This window comes from Xyrauchen texanus, chromosome 22 (assembly GCF_025860055.1).
Source record: "Xyrauchen texanus isolate HMW12.3.18 chromosome 22, RBS_HiC_50CHRs, whole genome shotgun sequence".
Classification (NCBI taxonomy): domain Eukaryota; kingdom Metazoa; phylum Chordata; class Actinopteri; order Cypriniformes; family Catostomidae; genus Xyrauchen; species Xyrauchen texanus.
The window spans coordinates 5,073,959-5,094,311 of NC_068297.1; the positions used below are offsets into that span (position 1 = coordinate 5,073,959).

General features: G+C 36.9%; 2 protein-coding genes across 2 annotated transcripts; one reads left to right on the plus strand and one right to left on the minus strand.

The window, feature by feature from the left end:
- Positions 1-539: 539 nt before the first annotated feature.
- Positions 540-5,259, minus strand: zgc:109986 (uncharacterized protein LOC553566 homolog). The gene is made up of 8 exons (XM_052154265.1): positions 5,118-5,259; positions 3,007-3,128; positions 2,792-2,930; positions 2,576-2,697; positions 1,667-1,777; positions 1,466-1,572; positions 1,229-1,328; positions 540-1,090 (listed from the first exon to the last, which is right to left on the minus strand). Exons 1-8 carry the CDS (start codon positions 5,212-5,214, stop codon positions 959-961), a joined length of 930 nt encoding a protein of 309 aa, XP_052010225.1. The 5' UTR covers positions 5,215-5,259; the 3' UTR covers positions 540-958.
- A 399-nt stretch (positions 5,260-5,658) lies between these two features.
- LOC127662661 (signal recognition particle 54 kDa protein-like) lies at positions 5,659-20,059 on the plus strand. The gene is made up of 17 exons (XM_052153950.1): positions 5,659-5,761; positions 6,138-6,256; positions 6,420-6,521; positions 6,637-6,728; positions 6,825-6,909; positions 7,094-7,198; positions 7,334-7,400; positions 7,489-7,546; positions 7,661-7,811; positions 7,978-8,126; positions 8,219-8,319; positions 9,762-9,848; positions 11,017-11,090; positions 12,677-12,785; positions 12,897-13,067; positions 18,638-18,733; positions 19,129-20,059. The coding sequence occupies exons 3-17, from the start codon at positions 6,444-6,446 to the stop codon at positions 19,209-19,211; spliced, it is 1,506 nt and encodes a 501-aa protein (XP_052009910.1). The 5' UTR covers positions 5,659-5,761; positions 6,138-6,256; positions 6,420-6,443; the 3' UTR covers positions 19,212-20,059.
- Positions 20,060-20,353: the final 294 nt, after the last annotated feature.

The window sequence follows — 20,353 nt, forward strand, 5'->3', positions numbered from 1 at the left end:
ATTTCTCTTGCTTTACAGAAAATAAATTCAGGAAAAATGTTGAATCCTAACATTTTATACAACGTTCTAACACAAAACTTCACTAGAGTATTGGTTGAGTTTGGCTTATGCACAAGGCAGAATTAACCCCAAAGATATTACATAATGTACCCCTATGTGCTGCCTCAGGCTATTAAAAAAAAAAACAACAGCATGCAGTGTTCCCTCCCATACTTCCCGTTTCATCAGAAAGAGTGGAAGACAATAATGCTCTAGAACAAAATGCAAAACCAAAGAGAGCACTTAATACATAAAGACAACATTTTTATTAAGTATCAATGATATCAGTAATGTAACTTCTGAACAACATTGGAAAAGCAAGCAGAACTTTATTGAAATTTGTATCACAGTGAGAGGGTTTTCCTCTTGACAATAATGGCTAATAATTACATAAACTTGTTCAGAACTGTAAAAAGTAGAAAAATGTATCTTCACAATTTTTAACTTGAACAGGAAATTAATTCTCCCCCCCACCCCTCCCCCTCCCCCTCCCCCTCCGTGTCTGAGACCATCAATCCGCACATCTTAACACATGGTTTGTTGAGCACATTACTGTGGAGACAAAGTGCATGTGGAGGCTTCACGCTATTCTCCGCGGCATCCACGCACAACTCACCACGCGCCCCACCGAGAGAGAGAACCACACTTTATAGCGACCAGGTGGAGGTTACCCCATATGACTCTACCCTCCCTAGTAACCGGGCCAATTTGGTTGCATAGGAGACCTGGCTGGAGTCACTCAGCACACCCTGGATTCAAACTTGTGAATCCAGGGGTGGTAGTCAACGTCAATACTCATTGAGCTACCCAGGCCCCCGGGAAAACTGTTTGTTTACTCAAATCTACTTGCATCAAGAAAAACCTCAGTGAGGCTAATCAAATTCATTGGTTCCCTTGTCAAATAGTCCATAGCTCTTTGTTAAGAAGGACAAAGTACCCTGTAAAGATGGATTTGCTTGAGAGAATCTGGGTCTGTATCATTTTTTAGATAGATAGAGTAGTCAAGTGGCACTTCCTCTATCCACTGGCTGAGCGTTAACATCTCCAGGGACTAAGAAAGAGAAAAAAAAAAAAAGAACATTAGAATCTACACATAAAATGTTGATACATTGCTGAAGTATTTAATTACACTGCCAACCACAACTGGAGATAAATTAATTAGTATTAGAGCCAGAGAAAAGCTTCTTACAACTGTTTCTTCAAGTGAAGCAAGAGCCTCTTGAATGCGTGGAACAGTAACCAACAGTGCACCTTTCTTTCGAAAATTTTGACTAATAAATTGCCATGCTCTGAAAAAGATACAAGAAAAACAAATTGAATATGAAAACTCTAAATATGCTGGATTTACTGGATAATTTTATGTAAACCTTTATCTATTGTGAAATAAGGTTGCAGTCATGGTTTAACTTTCTCACATGACACTTACTGTATTTGATCACTTGGTTCCATGAAGTATTCAAACACATTGTTCATGATTAGAACATCTGCATTCTGCAATAAGGCAGCCTGAGAGCGGACATCTGCATGAATCACCTAAATGGGGCACATTGAACATCTCTATAAATATAAAATCCAGACAAACCTTACAAGATGACCATAAAAGTATATAAAAGTTATCCTATATGACCTGAACTCTGTCACTGAAGCCATATTTCTCCATGACCATTGTTTGAAGCTTGATGAACTCCGAACTTATTTCAACCCCCACGAGCTGAGATGCTGCACTGTAGAGGTAACCCTGATGAGTGAAAAAAATATACATTTTTCAGAGGCGACCATAATCTTAACATCAGTGGTCACTTTGGTAATCATGATTTCAAGCTCGATTACTCTTCCTAGCACTAGGAGGTGTAATCGATGTTGAAATCATTATCATGCCTAGAGACTGCAATGGCAAGATTTACAGTGAAAAATAAGTTACAATTTGGTCTGTTTTCACCTAAAACCAATTTGATCCCATTAAAAGTCACTGGAGTCTTATGGATTACTTTTATGATACCTTTATGTGCTTTTTGGAGCTTCGATGTGCACTATTCACTTGCATTGCATGGACCTACAGAACTGAGATATTCTTCGAAAAATCTTAATTGTGTTCTGCAATATAAAGTTATACACATCTGGGATGCCATAAAGGCAAGTAAATTATGAGAGAATTTTCATTTTTGGGTAAACTATTTCTATTAACTTTGTTTAAATGCCAGAGACTAGGACTATAACTCCTAGGAGAGGATAATACTTAATTTGCTTAACGTTTGTATTATATACAGCCTCTCAAATGTTATATATTGCTTAACTGTCAAAACATTGATGGGGGTGTTATAACCTAGTGGTTAAATATCTGGACTGTGAATAAAGGTTCTAGGTTCAAACCCTGCAAGGGTGATCCATGAGTAACTACTACTATGCTCTTGGGCAAGGCATGTAAACCCTTGGTTGCTCCACAGGGGGTTGTTCACATTGAAAGCATACTTAAGCGGCTTGTAATAAAAGTGTTTTATATAAAGATCAGTTGAACAAACAATCATCAGGATTTTACCCCATATAGCACAGCTCCTAGTCTAGAACCCACATCCACCACTAGTTGTCCTGTGAGATCAGGAAGAATTTTCTGGAACAGAAACTGGAGCTCCGAGATGGAGAACGAATGAGAGATAAAATCTGCAAGACAAGATGAGTCTTATGACAGCTCTTTATCATTGAAAAAAAAAAAAGACTATTTATGCAGTTGCACAAGTTACATGCAAGCACTTACCCAATAGTGCTGTTCTGTGTGATCCACAACTGAGGCAGTAGTTGCGACTCATCTTTCCCTCTTCACACAGTGAATCAACTGTTTCTTCATCATACAAAAATGCATCCACATGCACAGTGGGATGAGGTTTCTGATGAGTCTACAATTTGAAATATGAAATTCAGCCATCTAAGTGAAATACTGAAAGTCTAGCATGCCTGAGATATAATACAAACCTTCTGGATAGCCATGGTCTCTGAGGGAACCACAGCTTCCAGTGGCAGGCAAGCCCTTAAGTCCTCTGCAATACTTTGAAGAATAACGTGTTGGTTGTCCACCAAACAATCGTCCAGATCATCTGAAAGTGTACGTGAAAAAGTAGAATAGTCAAATGGCTCAAATAAATATTTCACCCAAAAATGAACACTCATCATTTACTGTATGCCACACTTTCTGTTGCTGAACACAAACAAAAAATTTTAGAAGAATATCTCAGCTCTGTACGGTCCATACAAAACAAGTGAATAATTAACAGAACTATGAAGCACCAGAAAGCATATTAAGGTGGCATATAAGCAATCCATACGACTCCAGTGGTTGAATCAATGTCTTCTGAAGCTATCCAGTTGATTATGGACAAATCAAACTTCTTTTTCACTAAAGATCTTGACATCAGCATTCTCCTTGGCGATCATGATTTCAAGCTCGATTACACTTCTCAGCACCATCTAGCACTCTGCGCATGTGTCAAGCACTAGCAATTGTACTCGAGCTTAAAATAGTTTTACCTTCAGAAATTAACAGCAAGATGTACAGTGAAAAAGGAGTTACATTTTGGTCTGTTCTCACCCAAAACCAATTAGATCGCTTCAGAAGACATGAATGTAATCATACGAATTAATTGTATGCTGCCTTTATGTGCATTTTGGAGCTTCAAAGTTCTGGTCATACAGAGTTGAGATACACTGGTGGCCAAAAGTTTGGTATAATGTACAGATTTTGCTGTTTCGGAAGGAAATTGGTATTTCAATTCAGCATAGTGGCATTCAACTGGTCACAAAGTCTAGTCAGGAGTTAGGACATTACCGATGTAAAAAACAGCACCATCACTATTTGAAAAATCATTTTTGATCAAATCTAGACAGGCCCCATTTCCAGCAGCCATCACTCCAACACCTTGAGTAATCATGCTAAATTGCTAATTTGGTACTAGATAATCACTTGCCATTATATCAAACACAGCTGAAAGCTATTTGGTTCATTAAATTAAGCTAAACATAGTCTTTGGGTTTGTTTTTTAGTTGCCACAGTATGCAATAGATTGACATGTCTTAAGGTCAACATTAAGTCAAAAATAGCAAAAAAAGAACAGTGTTCGCTAGAAACTCATCAGTCAATCATTGTTTTGAGGAATGAAGGCTATACAGTGCTTGAAATTGCCAAAAACTGAAGGACAGAAAGAGATGTGAAAGGCCAGATGTACAACTAAACAAGAGGAGAAGTACATCAGAGTCTCTAGTTTGAGAAATAGACGCCTCACATGTCCTCAGCTGACAGCTTCATTGAATTCTTCCCGCTTAACACCAGTTTAATGTACAACCGTAAAGACAAGACCTTATGGGAAGAATTGCAAAGAAAACACCACTTTTGAAACAGACAAACAAAAACAAAAAGATTAGAGTGGGCAAAGAAACACAGACATTGGACAACAGATAATTGGAAAAGAGTGTTATGGATCTTAACCCCATTGAGCTTTTGTGGGATCAGCTAGACTGTAAGGTGTGTGAGAAGTGCTCGACAAGACAGCCACATCTATGGCAAGTGCTACAGGAAGTGTGGGGTGAAATGTCACCTGATTATCTGGACAAACTGACAGCTAGAATTGCCAAAGATCTGCAAAGCAGTTTAAGAAGTACAGAAATAGTTTTTCAAACTGTAATAGTAAATGTTCATATTATTAATATCCTGACTACACTGAAATCAGTTGAATGCCACTTTGGTGAATAAAAGTACCAATTTCTTTCCATAAGAGCAAAATCTGTACATTATTCCAAACTTTGGGCCGCCAGTGTATTTAAAAAAAAATAAAATCTTCAATTGTATTCTGCAGAAGAAAGAAAGCCATACACATCTGGGACAAGGGGGAGTAAACAATGAGACCATTTTCATTTTTGGGTGAACTATCCCTTTAACTAAATAACGTTTGGCAAAGACAGACATAGTTAATCCAAACAAACTATTCAGCAAAGCGCTTAAATAAGCACTTTGCATTACTGGATCAATACAAAAACAAATGTTTAAATCTTTCACATGACCAAAAGGAATTTTATAATAATGAATTAATTACCAGATGTTTTCAACCATTCGAGTAACTTTGGAAGATCCTGTCTTTCCGTTTTGGACAACACCTGCAGAATTTCATTTCTGGCATCGCTAAAATTCATTGATTCAAGCTCTTAACACCTATCATATGTCAAACACAGTCCAAGATTTGATACACACGTATGAACCACATGGGGCTCTTGTATCCTTGATAGTGGGAGGAGCCTGTCTGAGTGCGATCATATTTTAAGGTAGAACACCGAACTTAAATTGGAAATCAACAAAGTGAACTGTTACATGCGGTGAAGTTAACACAATTTTTACAGTTGAATCGTATTTTGTAGTTTTCAAAGACTGTTAAATGTAAAAATTCAACAATATATTATGTTGGATTTGTAATAACCCTGTCCATTGCTATTCTACCTTAATATTTGCATAGGCCTCGTGATCTCTAATAAAAATAATGCATATATATATTTATACCATTTTATGTTAATACTGCGCTCAAATCTAATGAACAATGGGTGAAAATACATTTTATATTTGTATTTACAAAAAGGAACCGCTCACATTTTAACCCGGAAGTATAATGACGTTACGGGAAGTTGTGTGTTAGATGACGTTTGTAGTCGCTTTTCCAGTAAGGAAAACAGCTGCTGCGAGTTAAAGGTAATATTTGACCGAAAAATATCTATGGCTCAATAATTCACATATTTAACAGTTTGAATCGTCGTCTTTAGTTTTTACCGACCACGTTAACAGGGTTTTAAAATCCTGATACGTGAAGCCCTGGTTTCATCATAGAGCTTTAACTCATCGTCACTATTTAAAAAAGATGTTATGATAACGATTAAGTGCGCTAACATTTTTATTTTCATATTGACCAGCTTTCTCTATTCGATCCTTGGCTCAAAATGATCCAGGTTTAACCAGTCAGTCATGGCTAGTTTAATCATATCGCCAAAGTGTACTTACATGTAAATAAATTTAGTTCCTCTTGTTTTTGTTTGTTTGTTTGTTTTTTGTGTGTGCGTGCTATTTTTAGGAGTGTTTCAATCAAATACCATTGGGCTGGTTCCACTGAAGTCTTGTGGTTAAGCTGTAGCGGGAAGTGTTTTTTTGGGGAAACCCCACCACATTGGATAAGCCTAATTCTTTTAACAAGTAAGGAAAGATAAAGTAGATTAAACACCCTCTCAGAAACCCTCTTTGAATGTCATCACCAAAGTCCTAGTCGTTACCACGGTAACAGGAAGATGATGATCTATAAGAACTGTCTGCCTTTTTTAGTTTTGTAACCTGAATTAACCATAATCCCCTGTTGCAGGTTGACTGCTCTTTAACCATAAACATGGTTTTAGCTGATCTGGGGAGGAAAATAACCTCAGCTCTGAGGTCTCTCAGCAATGCCACCATCATCAATGAAGAGGTATGAAAATGATTCCAGCCTAACTATTTGGGCTTTTTGAGCATTCCGAAATCGTTATGGCCAATTTATATATATATAAATTTTCACATGTTGATATATTTACAATCTTCCATAGGTATTAAATGCTATGCTTAAAGATGTCTGTGCTGCCCTGCTGGAAGCTGACGTAAACATCAAGTTGGTAAAGCAGCTTAGAGAGAATGTCAAGTGAGTACTATGAGTTTTGGTCATTTAAATACCTCATTAATCTGTATATGTGCTATTTGCTCTATAACACCTTTATAACCACTCTATTAATCTCAGGGCAGCCATTGACCTGGAGGAGATGGCTTCTGGGCTAAACAAGAGAAGAATGATCCAGCATGCTGTTTTCAAAGAGCTTGTCAAGGTAAATAATGGGTTACCATTCATATCTTTCTCTTAAAAAAAAAGAAGTAGTAAACTAATTAAGCATTTAAAATCTCTGCATAATGATTAACTTTCAGTAGACTTTTGTTGGGTGTTACAGATTTGACAGGCCAATGATTTTTGAAATTATTCTAGAAGATAAAGACTGAGTGCTTTCATTTTAGCTGGTGGATCCAGGAGTTAAAGCCTGGACTCCTACAAAGTGCAGGAACAATGTTATCATGTTTGTTGGACTTCAGGGCAGTGGGAAAACCACAACATGTTCTAAGGTGAGCAGTTCTTTGTGATCTGCATAGAGATGATATACCTTTTACCTTATTTACAGCTAATCATACGAGTTGGAAGCTTGAAAAGGATTTAAATATTTAGGTTCAAACTGAGATTCTCTTTTTATGTCACCTTAGCTGGCATACTACTACCAGAGAAAAGGATGGAAAACATGTTTGATTTGTGCAGACACATTTAGGGCAGGTAATGCCAATCGTTTCTATTGTATTTGTACTAGAGTAATAGCCTGTTCTCCAGAAGGGAAGTAAAAATGGCTTTTTTGTTTTTAAAGGTGCCTTTGACCAACTCAAGCAAAATGCAACAAAAGCCAGAATACCCTTTTATGGGAGGTAATAAAATAATAAGAAACATTATTGTTTTTCACAGTCCCCATAGTTACTGCTGTAGACGTCCTACTCACAAAACCTAAACATTGATCTATGTGTTTTTTTGTGTGAATTAAGTTACACAGAAATGGATCCTGTGATCATCGCTTCAGAGGGTGTGGAAAAATTCAAGTCAGAAAACTTTGAAATAATCATAGTTGACACTAGCGGTAGACATAAACAGGAAGACACACTCTTTGAAGAAATGCTTCAAGTGTCAAATGCTGTGGTAAGTAAATGATTTTCTGCATTTGAATAGTAGCATGTCAAGCAGGAATCAGGAAAGAATAAAGAAAGTGCAATGTAAAAGCATTCCACCATATTGAATTGAAAGCTTTGATTTGCTCTTGATGTAAAGTATGATGTTTGATGGCTATTATTAATTGTTCCCACAGCAACCAGACAACATAGTGTACGTGATGGATGCTTCCATCGGTCAGGCTTGTGAGGCTCAGGCCAAGGCCTTCAAGGACAAGGTAGACGTGGCTTCTGTTATCGTCACCAAACTGGATGGCCATGCCAAGGGTGGTGGAGCACTCAGTGCGTAAGTACACACTTCACAGATTTCAGTTTAAAATCAAATATTTTAGTTAGCCTATTAAATGCAGCAACTGACATGAGTTTTATGTTTTACAGTGTGGCGGCCACAAAGAGTCCCATAATTTTTATCGGTACAGGCGAACACATTGATGACTTTGAACCTTTCAAGACTCAGCCTTTCATAAGCAAACTGCTCGGTAAGAATGCTCAGTTGCTGTTTATTTAAAGCTGAAGTGTGAAAATGTTTTGGTGTTAAAATTAGTGTTGTCGATTTAACACATTAATTCAGTGCGATTTGATTTTTTTTTTACAAACAACAGGTTAGACAAATTAACGTAATTAATCATGTCCCCAGACCGTAATATGGAATATTCCTACAATCAGAGCAATGCAAGCTTGAGGTACCACCTGTTTTCAGCAGGGGGCAGTAAGCGAAACACCAGCTGTATAGGCAAAGCGCAGCTGTATAGAAAACAAACCACACTCAGGCTTGCCTGACACTAACGAAGCACTAGATGAGAACACATTCTTTCATTCATACACAGCAGGACGGAGTGTAATTCCAAATGCATGGATCTCAAGATGTGTTTTTCTAAGTTTCAAACTACAATTAACTTGATATGGTACCCAAAAAACGCTGTGTTATTGAATTCTGAATTCTGTTGCCAAATGGATTGCTGTGGACTGTAGGCCAATGATAGGATTATGTTCAATAATATGGAAATAAACATTGCCTTTTAAAGTCACATTTTTGTTTATCAATGCTATACTCGTCTACTGCAACAAGTTTTCTGAATAATTTTTTTACAATATTACATTTATAATTATTTGATGATCATATATTGTGATTTGAGTGGCTTTCTTAGCAAATGTTTTTATATGCAATTAATTGTGATTAATTGATCATCATCATATGTAATTAATTGAATCGATTGACAGCCCTAGTTAAAATACTTTCTCCCATCCCAGCTTAATATGCAAAGACAACTGCAAGTAAGCCATTTGTTGGTGAATTTTTTCGAAACCTGGGGGGGGTTTGTAATTTCGTTCAGTGGCACTACTGGTGCAGAAATTACACACTTCAGTTTTAAAGCCTTCAGATGAAAGCTTTTAACACAGACATTTAAAGCTGAATTGTGTAGTTTTGGTGCCACTAGCGGCACCAAACAGAATTGGTAAAAATAAACATTGTTTTCAAAACAGCTTTCTGAATACACCCCAGCTTTCCATTGATCAAACAAACAGATAGTCCTGGCCTCAACTCACAAAATTTGTTGAGTGAAAATTGAATAAATATTGTGTCTCATGAGATGGGTCTCTCAAAATCAACAGAGGAATATCTATAGTGCCACAGAGACACTGTGTTTACAGTTTTTGAGAGAAATAACCTACAAATGGCTTACTTATAGTTATTTACTACAAAATAGTTTTTTGGCAGTCCATGCCGGGTTGTTGGAGGTTTGAATTGTTTGAGGGAAGCCATACAAATTTACATTGTTGCTTAAATCATGAATATAAATGATATCAATTACAATCATAATTTTTCAATTTAGATATGATACCAGTTTTGTTTCAGTTTTAATAATTTTAATATTTTTGTCATGTATATGTAAAAAGAAACATAATTTTCTTCATCTAGGCATGGGAGACATTGAGGGACTGATTGACAAAGTGAACGAACTAAAACTTGATGACAATGAGGAGATAATTGACAAGCTCAAACATGGTGAGACATATTTTCTATAAATGTTTGAATTGACTATATCACAATTCCAGTGGGTCTGAAGTTTACAGTCACTAAGTTAACTGTGCCTTTTAAGCAGCTTGTAAAATTCCAGAAAATGATGTCAATCCTTTAGACTATTAGCCAATTAGCTTCTGATAGGCTAATTGGAGTCAATTGAAGGTGTGGATGAATTTTAAGGCCTACCTTCAAACACAGTACCTCTTTGCTTGATATCATGGGAAAATCAAAATAAATCAGCCAAGACCTGAGAAAAAACAATGTGGACCTCCACAAGTCTGTTTCATCCTTGGGAGCAATTTCCAAATACCACGTTCATTTGTACAAACAATAGTACTAAGTATAAACACCATGGCACCACGCAGCCATCAAACCGCTCAGGAAGGAGACGCATTCTGTTTCCTAGAGATGAACATGTTTTGGTGCGAAAAGTGTAAATCAATCCCAGAACAACAGCAAAAGACATTGTTAATATGCTGGAGGAATCAGGTTGACAGGTATCTATATCCACAGTAAAACAAGTCCTATATCGACATAACCTGAAAGGCTGCTCAGCAAGGAAGAAGCCATTGCTCCAAATCCGACATAAAAAATTATTATGTGGATATATTGAAGCAACAACTCAAGATATCAGCCATGAAGTTAAAGCTCGGTTGCAAATGGGTCTTCCAAATGGACAATGATCCCAAGCATACCTCCAAAGTTGTGGCAATATGGCTTTAGGACAACAAAGTCAATGTATTGGAGAGGCCATCACAAAGCCCTGACCTCAATAGAACATTTTTGGGCAGAACTGAAAAAACTTGTGCAAGCAAGGAGGCCTGTAAACCTGACTCAAACCAGTTCTGTCTGGAGGAATGGGCCAAAATTCCAGCAACTTATTGTGAGAAGCTTGTGGAAGGCAACCCAAATTGTTTGACCCAAGTTAAACAATTTAAAGGCAATGCTACCAAATACTAACAAATTGTATGTAAACTTCTGACCCACTGGAAATGTGACGAAAGTAATAAAAGCTGAAAAAAATAATTATTTCTACTGTTATCCAGACATTTCACATTCTTAAAATAAAATAGTGATTCTTATCTTGTATCTTTTTGTGTAAAGAAATGACATATAAACTATATATAATTGTCATTACCTTTTATCTTAGGTCAGTTCACACTCAGAGATATGTATGAACAGTTTCAAAACATCATGAAGATGGGACCTTTTAGTCAGATCATGGTAAAGTAAACCTAGCTGAAAAGATGTCAATTTTAGATCATGATATAGGTCAGGGGTCGGGAACCTATGTCTCATGAGCCACAAGTGGCTCTTTGTGAAAAATCCAGTGGCTCGCCTGGTGTCTCACCATTCACCAACACATGATTTTTTTAAACATTTCTAGAGATAACTTTCCAGCAGAAAGTGTTGGTGCGATTACAAGGTTTTTTTGATTTCCAGGTTTTGATTTCCTTTTGTAAAGAAAATGATTTGTCGTACAGCCTACTTCTGGTGAACAAGGTTTGAAATGAACACCTGCCAAATGCAGATTTTTCATGCAGAGTATTTTGCTGATGTACCAGCCACTGTGGAAGGTGACCTTTAAGATTTATAGGAGTGATATATTACAAGAAATCACAAAGATGCGTATTTGACAAAACGTGATTCTATTTCTGATTCGCTGTTTGGCGTACAACGGGTCCCTGTCTCTTGGAACACGTGCATGTGAGAGTTATCACTCCTTTTTCTCTGTTTCATTCAACTGAAAACTGTTTGGAAGAATAATGTAATCTATTAGAATGCTGAAAATAATCTCAGATCATCTCATGAGGTGCCGTGAGTTTTGTTTGCTTTATTTCCATTGAACAGTTCACTCTTACGTATTGGGAACGCAACTCTGCAGGTTCAGTAATGTATACAGGTATCTTTGTATTAAAGAAACCAAGAAAAAGTGATTAAATCATAAAGTAATATAAGACACGTTCACCCTGAACCTAAAATTTTATTCCATTTTCTTTTCTTTAGCTAGCATAAGCTGTATTACAAACACATTTGGCAGCATTTTTTGGGAACACAAGGGAACTTATTAGGCTTATTTATTATGATTATTATTATAAGTATCTCTACATTTATAATTTGTTTTAGTTCTTCATTTGTATGCTGTTAGTAATTTTTCACCTGTTGCCACGTTTTGATATTTGTGTGATGGCAAATGTGGCCGTTGGAGACTGTAAATGTTTGGATTTGGGGAGGTTGTTATTTATAAGATTTTTTAATCACTTCGTTATTTTAATTGTTTGTTTCGTTTAAAGTGCAATTTGAATTTAGAAATGTTTTTAAGTTTTTCGTGTTTCAATAAATACATTTTTAAAGTAAAATCAACAAAGCAAAAATATTCACCGACCTTGTGGGTTAACCATATATATTGGATATCGTGATATTTTATGCCATTATCATTAAAATGTTTTTTTTACATATCTCCCAGCCCAAAAGGGAAGCTATACTTTTCATGAACATTTGTAAAATGAAGTAATTTTATGGAGACCTGCACAAAAACGTGTACTCAATTCCATATTGCAACATGTTACCTATTAATTTTTGTATGTTTGTTTTTGAGTAGTGTATGGGCAATATAAACTTTTTTTATTTTATTGAAAAACTTTGTTTTTGAAAATAGTAAATTATTAGATTGTGGTATGGCTCTTTTGAAAAAATGCATTAACTAAAAATTTTAGAATTGGCTCCTTCGTAAAAAAAAGGTTCCTGACCCCTGTACTAGGTCGTTATTTTAGCATAGTTTATATCTGTATTTCTTTGTATGATTTCAGGGCATGATCCCAGGCTTTGGAACAGATTTCATGAGCAAAGGCAATGAGCAGGAGTCTATGGCCAGACTAAAGAAACTCATGACAATAATGGATAGTATGAATTACCAGGGTACGTGCCTTATTTCCTACTGACAAAGTATAGACATAAATGTGTTTTCTTAATTGGACATTTTCAGGCATTTTTTCTGAGGGTCCAAGTTATTGTGGTTTCTCATCACAGAACTCGACAACAAAGATGGTGCTAAGCTCTTCGGTAAGCAACCTAACCGCATCCAGCGAGTGGCCCGTGGATCTGGAGTGGCTACCAGGGATGTACAGGAGTTACTCACCCAGTACACAAAGTTTGCCCAGATGGTCAAGAAGATGGGAGGAATTAAAGGCTTGTTTAAAGGTTGTTTTTGTTTGTTGTTTAATTTTAAAGGCAAAAAACTCATGAAGATGATTCTTTCAAATTGTTTTAGTTTCATGACAGTAATTAGATTGGTCAACTGGACTTCCTGTTGCTGACGTCATGCTGCGTGAGTGTTTGTGTTTGCAGCCTGCTTAGCATTGCTTATTCTTATTCTCATACGTTCATCGTTTCATCTTTTGTAATTTTACCGCGTGTTTCAGGTTTCATCTGCGTGTATTTTACCTGTGCTGCTGACACCTAGCTAGAGTCTGTGTTTGTAGCCTGCTAGTTTTTTTTAGCATCGTTTATACCCCGGCATTATTCTCTTATCGCGATTCAACTGTGCGCATATTCCTCCTGGATCTGCTGTGATTAAACTGTGCATTTTTTAGCGCGCACCCATTTTTCTCCTCTGTGTTACACGGATTATTGCTTCGCTCTCAAAGCACCGCTTATCAAGACCAACCAACAACAACAAACATTTGCATGAGGGATTCACATCTATCTCAAACCCTCACCGTTCAGGAACATCCAACAACAACAAACAATTTGCGGTAAGTCATGGCATCCGCTCATGTTATTTATTCCTGCATTGCATGTCACATGTTTACAATAGCCTCCTCCGTCAGCAGTGAGGGATTCACATGTGATAAATGTAAGGAATTAGTCAAGCTGACGGAGAAGGATAATGAGTTAGAGACACGCATCTGAACACTAGTCGAGGTCAGTGAGAAAGAGAAGCCAGTATATACTGTTTCGGATGCGAGTAGTACAGAGAGCAACACACACTTTGGTTCCGGCTGTAGAGCCCCCACAGCAGGGCAGTTGCCGCTCAGCAAAGCGACACCAGTCTCCCGTTCCTGTTAGGGTTTCCAATCGATTCTCCCCACTCAGTGATGCACCCACTGAGAATCATTTTGAAAGAGCCCTTGGTGGCCTATTGGTGATTCTATTGTAAGGAACGTGGAAATAGAGACTCCAGCCACTATTGTTCATTGCATTTTGGGTGCCAGAGCGTCTGACATAAAATGTACAAGTGCTGGCTAATGCTAAATGTAGATTTTCTAAAATTGTTATTCATGTCGGCACTACCGATGTCCGGCTTCGCCAGTCAGAGATCACTTAATATAATGTTAAAGAGGTGTGTGAATTTGCAAAAACAATGTCAGACACTGTAATTTGCTCTGGTCCCCTCCCTGCTTGTCGTGGTGAGGAGGTTTATAATAGATTAGTGTCACTGAATGGCTGGATGTCTGAGTGGTGTCTGGAGAATAGAATAGGATATATAGACAATTGGAAGAGATTTTGGGGTAGAGCTGACCTGCTAAAAAGAGACTACAGACTCCACTTTCCAGGGAAGGTGCTGCTCTCCTTTCTAGTAATTTGGCTCTTAGTCTTAATAATGATAGTATTTGACTAACTGGGGCCCAGGTCAGGAAGCAGACAAACTGGTTAATCCGAACGTCTGCTAGCTGCCTTGAGATGTCACACAGGTCACATAAAATACAACACATAGATACAGTATTACCTAGATATCTCATAGAGACTGTGTCTGTTCCCTGAACGACCAACCACAAAACCCTGACTAAATAATTTGATTAAGGTCAAACTTGAAAAAAAAAAAAAAACAATTTCAATTTACATTTATGCATTTGGCAGACGCTTTAATCCAAAGCGACTTACAGGGACAATCCCCCTGGAGCAACCTGGAGTTAGGTGCCTTGCTCAAGGACACAACAGTGGCATCTTGGTGGTGCTGGGGCTTGAACCCCCGACCTTCTGGTCAGTAACCCAGAGCCTCAACCACTGAGCCACCACTGCCCCAATTTAAACATTATACAAAAATAGGGCTACTAAACATTAGATATCTTTCCACCAAAGCACTAATTGTTAATGAAATGATTAAAGATCATATATTGGATGTGCTCTGTTTGACTGAAACCTGGCTTAAACCTGATGAATATATTAGTTTAAATTAATCTACTCCCCCAGGTTAATGTTATAAACTTGAGCCTCGCCTGAAGGGTCGAGGAGGAGGTGTTGTTACAATTTACAGTGAAGTTTTTGGTGTTACTCAGAGGACAGGATATAAATGTAAGTCTTTTGAACTAATAATGCTTAATGTGACATCGTCAGATAAAAGTAAAAAAACGATTTCGTCTTTTACCCTTGCTACAGTATATTGATCCCCAGGCCTTATTCTGATTGCCTTGGTGAATTTGCTAATTTTTTCTTGTAGTTACTGTAGATAGAGCTTTATTTATTGGGGACTTCAACATTCACATAGATAATGAAAATGACACATTGGGATTAGCATTTATTGATATTCTCAACTCTCTTCAAAGAGTCAGACAAAATGTAACAGGACCAACTCATTGCCATAGTCATACGCTAGATTCTATCATATGGAATTGATTTTGATAATATAGAAATTCTGCCGCAGAGCGATGACATCTCGGATCATTACCTCGTCTCTTGTATGCTGCGATCAGCTAATGTTACTCAATCTACACCACGCTATTGTTCAGGTAGAACTATTCTTTCGACAACTAAAGATAGCTTCACTAATAATCTTCCAGATCTATCTCATACACTCAATAAACCCCAAAGCCTAGAAGAACTTAATGAAATAACAAAAAATATAAATGCAGTCTTCTCTAGCACTCTTGATAGTTTTGCCCCCTTCGATTAATGAAATAAGCCCTGCACCATGGTACAATGATCACACTCATGCTCTCAAGAGAGCAGCTCGGAGCACATGTGGAAGAATACAAAATTAGAAGTATTTTGTGGTGCATGGAAAGATAGTGTCTGTAGCTACAGACAGGCACTAAATGCTGCCAGGTCAGCATATTTTAGTAAACTCATAATAACCACAACGATCCTAGGTGTTTATTCAGTACTGTGGTTAAATTGGTTAGGAATATAGCCTCAAAAGTATCAGATATTACAAGTAATGGCTTCATACATTTCTTTACAGATAAAATTGAAATAATCCGAAATAAATTGCATGGAATTATGCAATCATCTGTCATAGTACCTCAGAAAACAGTGTCTCATATTTTTTCTCACGTGCAACTTCAATCCTTCGCTGTCATAGGTCATGAAGAGCTAACAAAACTTATCGAAACATCAAAAACCACAACATGTTTGTTAGATCCAATACCAACTAAGCTTGTAAAAGAGGTATCTCCTGTAATTTCAGAACCTCTTCTGTAATATTATTAACTCCTCGCTATCCTTAGGACATGTCCCAAGAAACTTTAAAATGGCAGTTATCAAACAGCTTATTAAGAATCCTGGAGAACTGGCTAATTATAGACTGGTTTCAAATCTCCCGTTTATGTCGAAAATACTAGAAAATGTTATTTCAGTCAGGATTTAGGCCTCATCACAGTTCAGATACTGCACTTATTAGAGTTACAAATTACTTGCTTTTATCATCTGATCGCGGCAACAGAATTATGTTGTGGAGTTGCATTAGCATGGTTTAGGTCCTATTTAGCAGACCACCACCACTTTGTCTATGTAAATGAGGAATTGTCAAACCAAACAAAAGCATGGAGTGCCACAGGGATCAGATTTAGGGCCTCTGAATTTATCCTTGTGTATGCTTCCCCTGGGAGATATTATCAGGAATCGTTTCCACTGCTATGCTGACAATACCCAACTTTATATTTCTTCAAAACCGCATGAGATTTCACAATTCTCAAAATTAGCAGAATGTATCAATGAAATAAAGATTGGATGGCCAGAAATGTCCTTCTACTCAATTCCGACAAAGCAGAGGTACTAATTATTGGACCAAAAACCTCTAAAAATAAGCCACTAATATATAATTTGACTCTCGATAGATGTACTGTTACATCATCTTTGACAGCGAAGAACTTAGGTGCTATATTTGATACCAATCTCTCCTTGGAAAATCAAATTACCAATGTTTGTAGAACAGCATTCTTCTACCTAAGAAATATTGCTAAATTACGGCACATGCTCTCGGTTGCTGATGCCGAAAAACTAATCCATGCGTTCATGACCTCAAGACTAGATTATTGCAATGCATTACTGGGAGGATGTCCAGCAAGCTCAATAAATAAACTTCAATTGGTTCAAAATACAGCAGCCACAGGGCTAACAAGAACCAAGAAATATGATCATATTTTATCCCCATTTTATCATTGTTACATTGTCTACCTGTTCAATTCTGTATTAATTAAAAAATTCTGTTAACTACATACAAAGCTTTGACTGGTCTAGCTCCACAGAATTCAAGTGATCTTCTACCATGCCATATTCTATCACTTTCATTATGATCACAAAATTCTGGCCTGTTAATAGTTCCTAGAATATCAAAATCCACAAAAGGAGGTAGATGCTTTTCATATTTGCTGTTAAACTATGGAATAGTCTCCCTAACACTGTTCGAGATGCAGACATACTCGCACAGTTTAAGTCTAAACTAAAGACTCCTCTATTTAGCCAGGCATACACCTAATTTATCCATCAACCCACAATTAGGCTGCTTCAGTTTGGTCTGCCGGAACCAGAAACATTGATCATGATCTATATCTCTACAATAAATTGAATGGCATCTATGCTTATATTATTTTATTGGTTTCCCTGTCCCAACCTCAGGACTCCTATCCTTAGGTCACCAGAACCGGCTGGATCCAGCTCCATTCCTGATTCGTGTTGGACTTCACTGCTACGTGTCGCTGTGTGATGATAACTAAATGCAGCCGGTGCCAGCCAAACATCACTTCAATCTATTATGATGGACTTCAGAGGATGAACTGATGCCAACTTCAACCATAAGACATGGGATACTTCATATGCCATTGCCTGAACCTTGGAGTTGTAATGGACCACACCGAACCTCACCGAAATGACCAGCCAGGTTGAACTGCGATGCACCTCACTGATCTCTGCCTGCATCACCTCAGTCTATTGATGGACTACGATCTTGAAATGGAATACATAGACTATCAATTGCCAACAAAAGCCTTCATCAGCCAGTTAACAAGGACAATTGCTTCTATGTGACCTTCTGCAGTTAATATAGGATCGACTTCAAAGACATCATTCATTCATCTTACAGTTCATACAAAATCTATGTTTAAACACTGTCCCTTAACACTTACTTAGTTTAATCATTTTAAACCAGGACTTGCATTATACATAAGTAATATTGGCATTATATTCATGATGTTAGTCAGAGGGGAACTGGCCCCCACAGTGAGCCTGGTTTCTCCCAAGGTTATTTTTCTCCCATTAAACATCTTATGGAGTTTTGTGTTCCTTGCCACAGTCGCCTTAGGCTTGCTCAATGGAGTTATAAATAAAATTATTATTTAATTACATATTTTTAAACACAATTCACAATCTTATTTTATCTAATTACACAATGATGACTCATAAACATTACAGTTTTATCGTCTGTTAATGCCTGATCTTCTGTAAAGCTGCTTTGAAATGATGTGTGTTGTGAAAGGCGCTATACAGATAAAATTGACTTGACTTGACTCATGACACATTTAAAATGAGAGACTCATGGTTTGGTTGTTTTCAAGGAGGGGACATGTCCAAGAACGTCAACCCATCACAGATGGCGAAATTGAACCAGCAGATGGCTAAAATGATGGATCCCAGAGTACTTCATCACATGGGTATGAGCTCTCTTGACACCCTAACTAACATGCTTTATTTTTGACTTGAACATGGACTGTACTGTCTAATTTTACTTTGTTGTTATTGCATGATGCAACGGTAGCAAAATGACATACTCGATAACAACTGCTTGCTTATGTAGCTGTATATTGCATTAAACAAAGCACACTCTCAGCTTCTTGTTTCCTATATATTTGTGTTATTCCATGCTTGCCGCATCTTTCAGATCATAAAGTTTTAAGTGAATAATATTACATGAATGCAAAGAATTGCAGTAGAACTATATTGGAGCATTTTTAATTGGAAGTTCTGCATAGATGTGTTACAACTATTCAGTAGGAATTGCGTTTGTTAAAGTGGGTCTTGAAAATACCTATATTTTTTTTCATGAAAGGTGGCATGCCCGGACTTCAGTCCATGATGAGACAGTTTCAGCAAGGAGCTACTGGCAACATGAAAGGATTTAACAACATGTGAACCCCTGAGCCTGCAAACAGAGGACACGGAACCATCTGATGGTTTTAGCAAACAAAACCTGGGCAGATGTAGATGGTTTGATTTGTATATCTTGCCACAAGTAATTTAATTTTTTTCCAGTTTTTCTGGAAGAGGATTGACAATGGGGACTGTTAGGAGAAATGTATGTCCTGAGTTCAATCCAGAGATGTTTAAAATGTCTTGTGATGTCAGAGAGTGTTCCGCTTGGCAACTATATACACGGACATCTTCACTGTATTCCCAGGAACATTGGTAACTAAACACTTTCACAATTTCTAAACTGGAAATAAAGATATGAATACTTATATAAAGATTGTATGATTTTACAGTAATTATGATGATCTTTATAAGTAGAAATAGTGGTTTATTGTATATTTGACTTGTTCTGATTTCTTGGTTTCCCATAGAAAAGCTCTGTCTTTGTATTCAAGATAAATACAGTAGTTGCAAAGTAGTATGCAGGAATTATTTGTCAATGTTATAATAAAATTTAAATGGCAACATTTTAACCGTACGTCTTTTTACCATCCCATTTTTCACTTTAAGAAAATCTGTCATCAACTATTTCTGATTTATATGTACATTTGTATGCCATACTTTGTAAGGCAACACCTTATTCTGCAGGTGTTTTTGTAGCTTGGTAATGCAAATTTGCAGAGAGATTTGTAGATGCTCAAGTCAATAGTGATCTTTGTGTTATACCAAACATGATTACTCCAACAAATCAGTGTTTTAAATAACTCATTACATTACAGTTAATATAAGTAAATATTGAGTGTTTTTAGAAGTACTTAAATCGTGCTAAACCAAGGAAACTACAATTACGCAAAGAGAAGATGCATCATTAACATTAAATTAACCAAAGTAATTTGTATTGATGTTACTGAATTAATATTTTAATAAATAATATTAAGTTGAAAATATATATATTTGTAAATCATTAATAAAAGTCGGTCATAAAATGTATTGCATAAATGCCATGGTGGAAATTGCACATTTTCTGATATGATTAATTTATATAAATATTTGTTGATACTCAAAAATTCTAGAAAGAAGAATACAATGCTATCACACAAAGATAAGTTGAATACTAAAACCCATCGCCTTCATTTGAACGCGTT

Excerpts from the sequence above, each read along its gene's own strand:
- LOC127662661 (XM_052153950.1), top strand. The coding sequence starts at position 6,444 with ATGGTTTTAGCTGATCTGGGGAGGAAAATAACCTCAGCTCTGAGGTCT. Across the intron at positions 7,199-7,333 it reads AAACCACAACATGTTCTAAG|CTGGCATACTACTACCAGAG; the intron begins GTGAGCAGTTCT and ends ATGTCACCTTAG. Across the intron at positions 12,786-12,896 it reads GGATAGTATGAATTACCAGG|AACTCGACAACAAAGATGGT; the intron begins GTACGTGCCTTA and ends TTCTCATCACAG.
- zgc:109986 (XM_052154265.1), bottom strand. The coding sequence starts at position 5,214 with ATGAATTTTAGCGATGCCAGAAATGAAATTCTGCAGGTGTTGTCCAAA. Across the intron at positions 2,931-3,006 it reads AGACCATGGCTATCCAGAAG|ACTCATCAGAAACCTCATCC; the intron begins GTTTGTATTATA and ends TTCAAATTGTAG. Across the intron at positions 1,329-1,465 it reads GAACCAAGTGATCAAATACA|AGCATGGCAATTTATTAGTC; the intron begins GTAAGTGTCATG and ends TATCTTTTTCAG.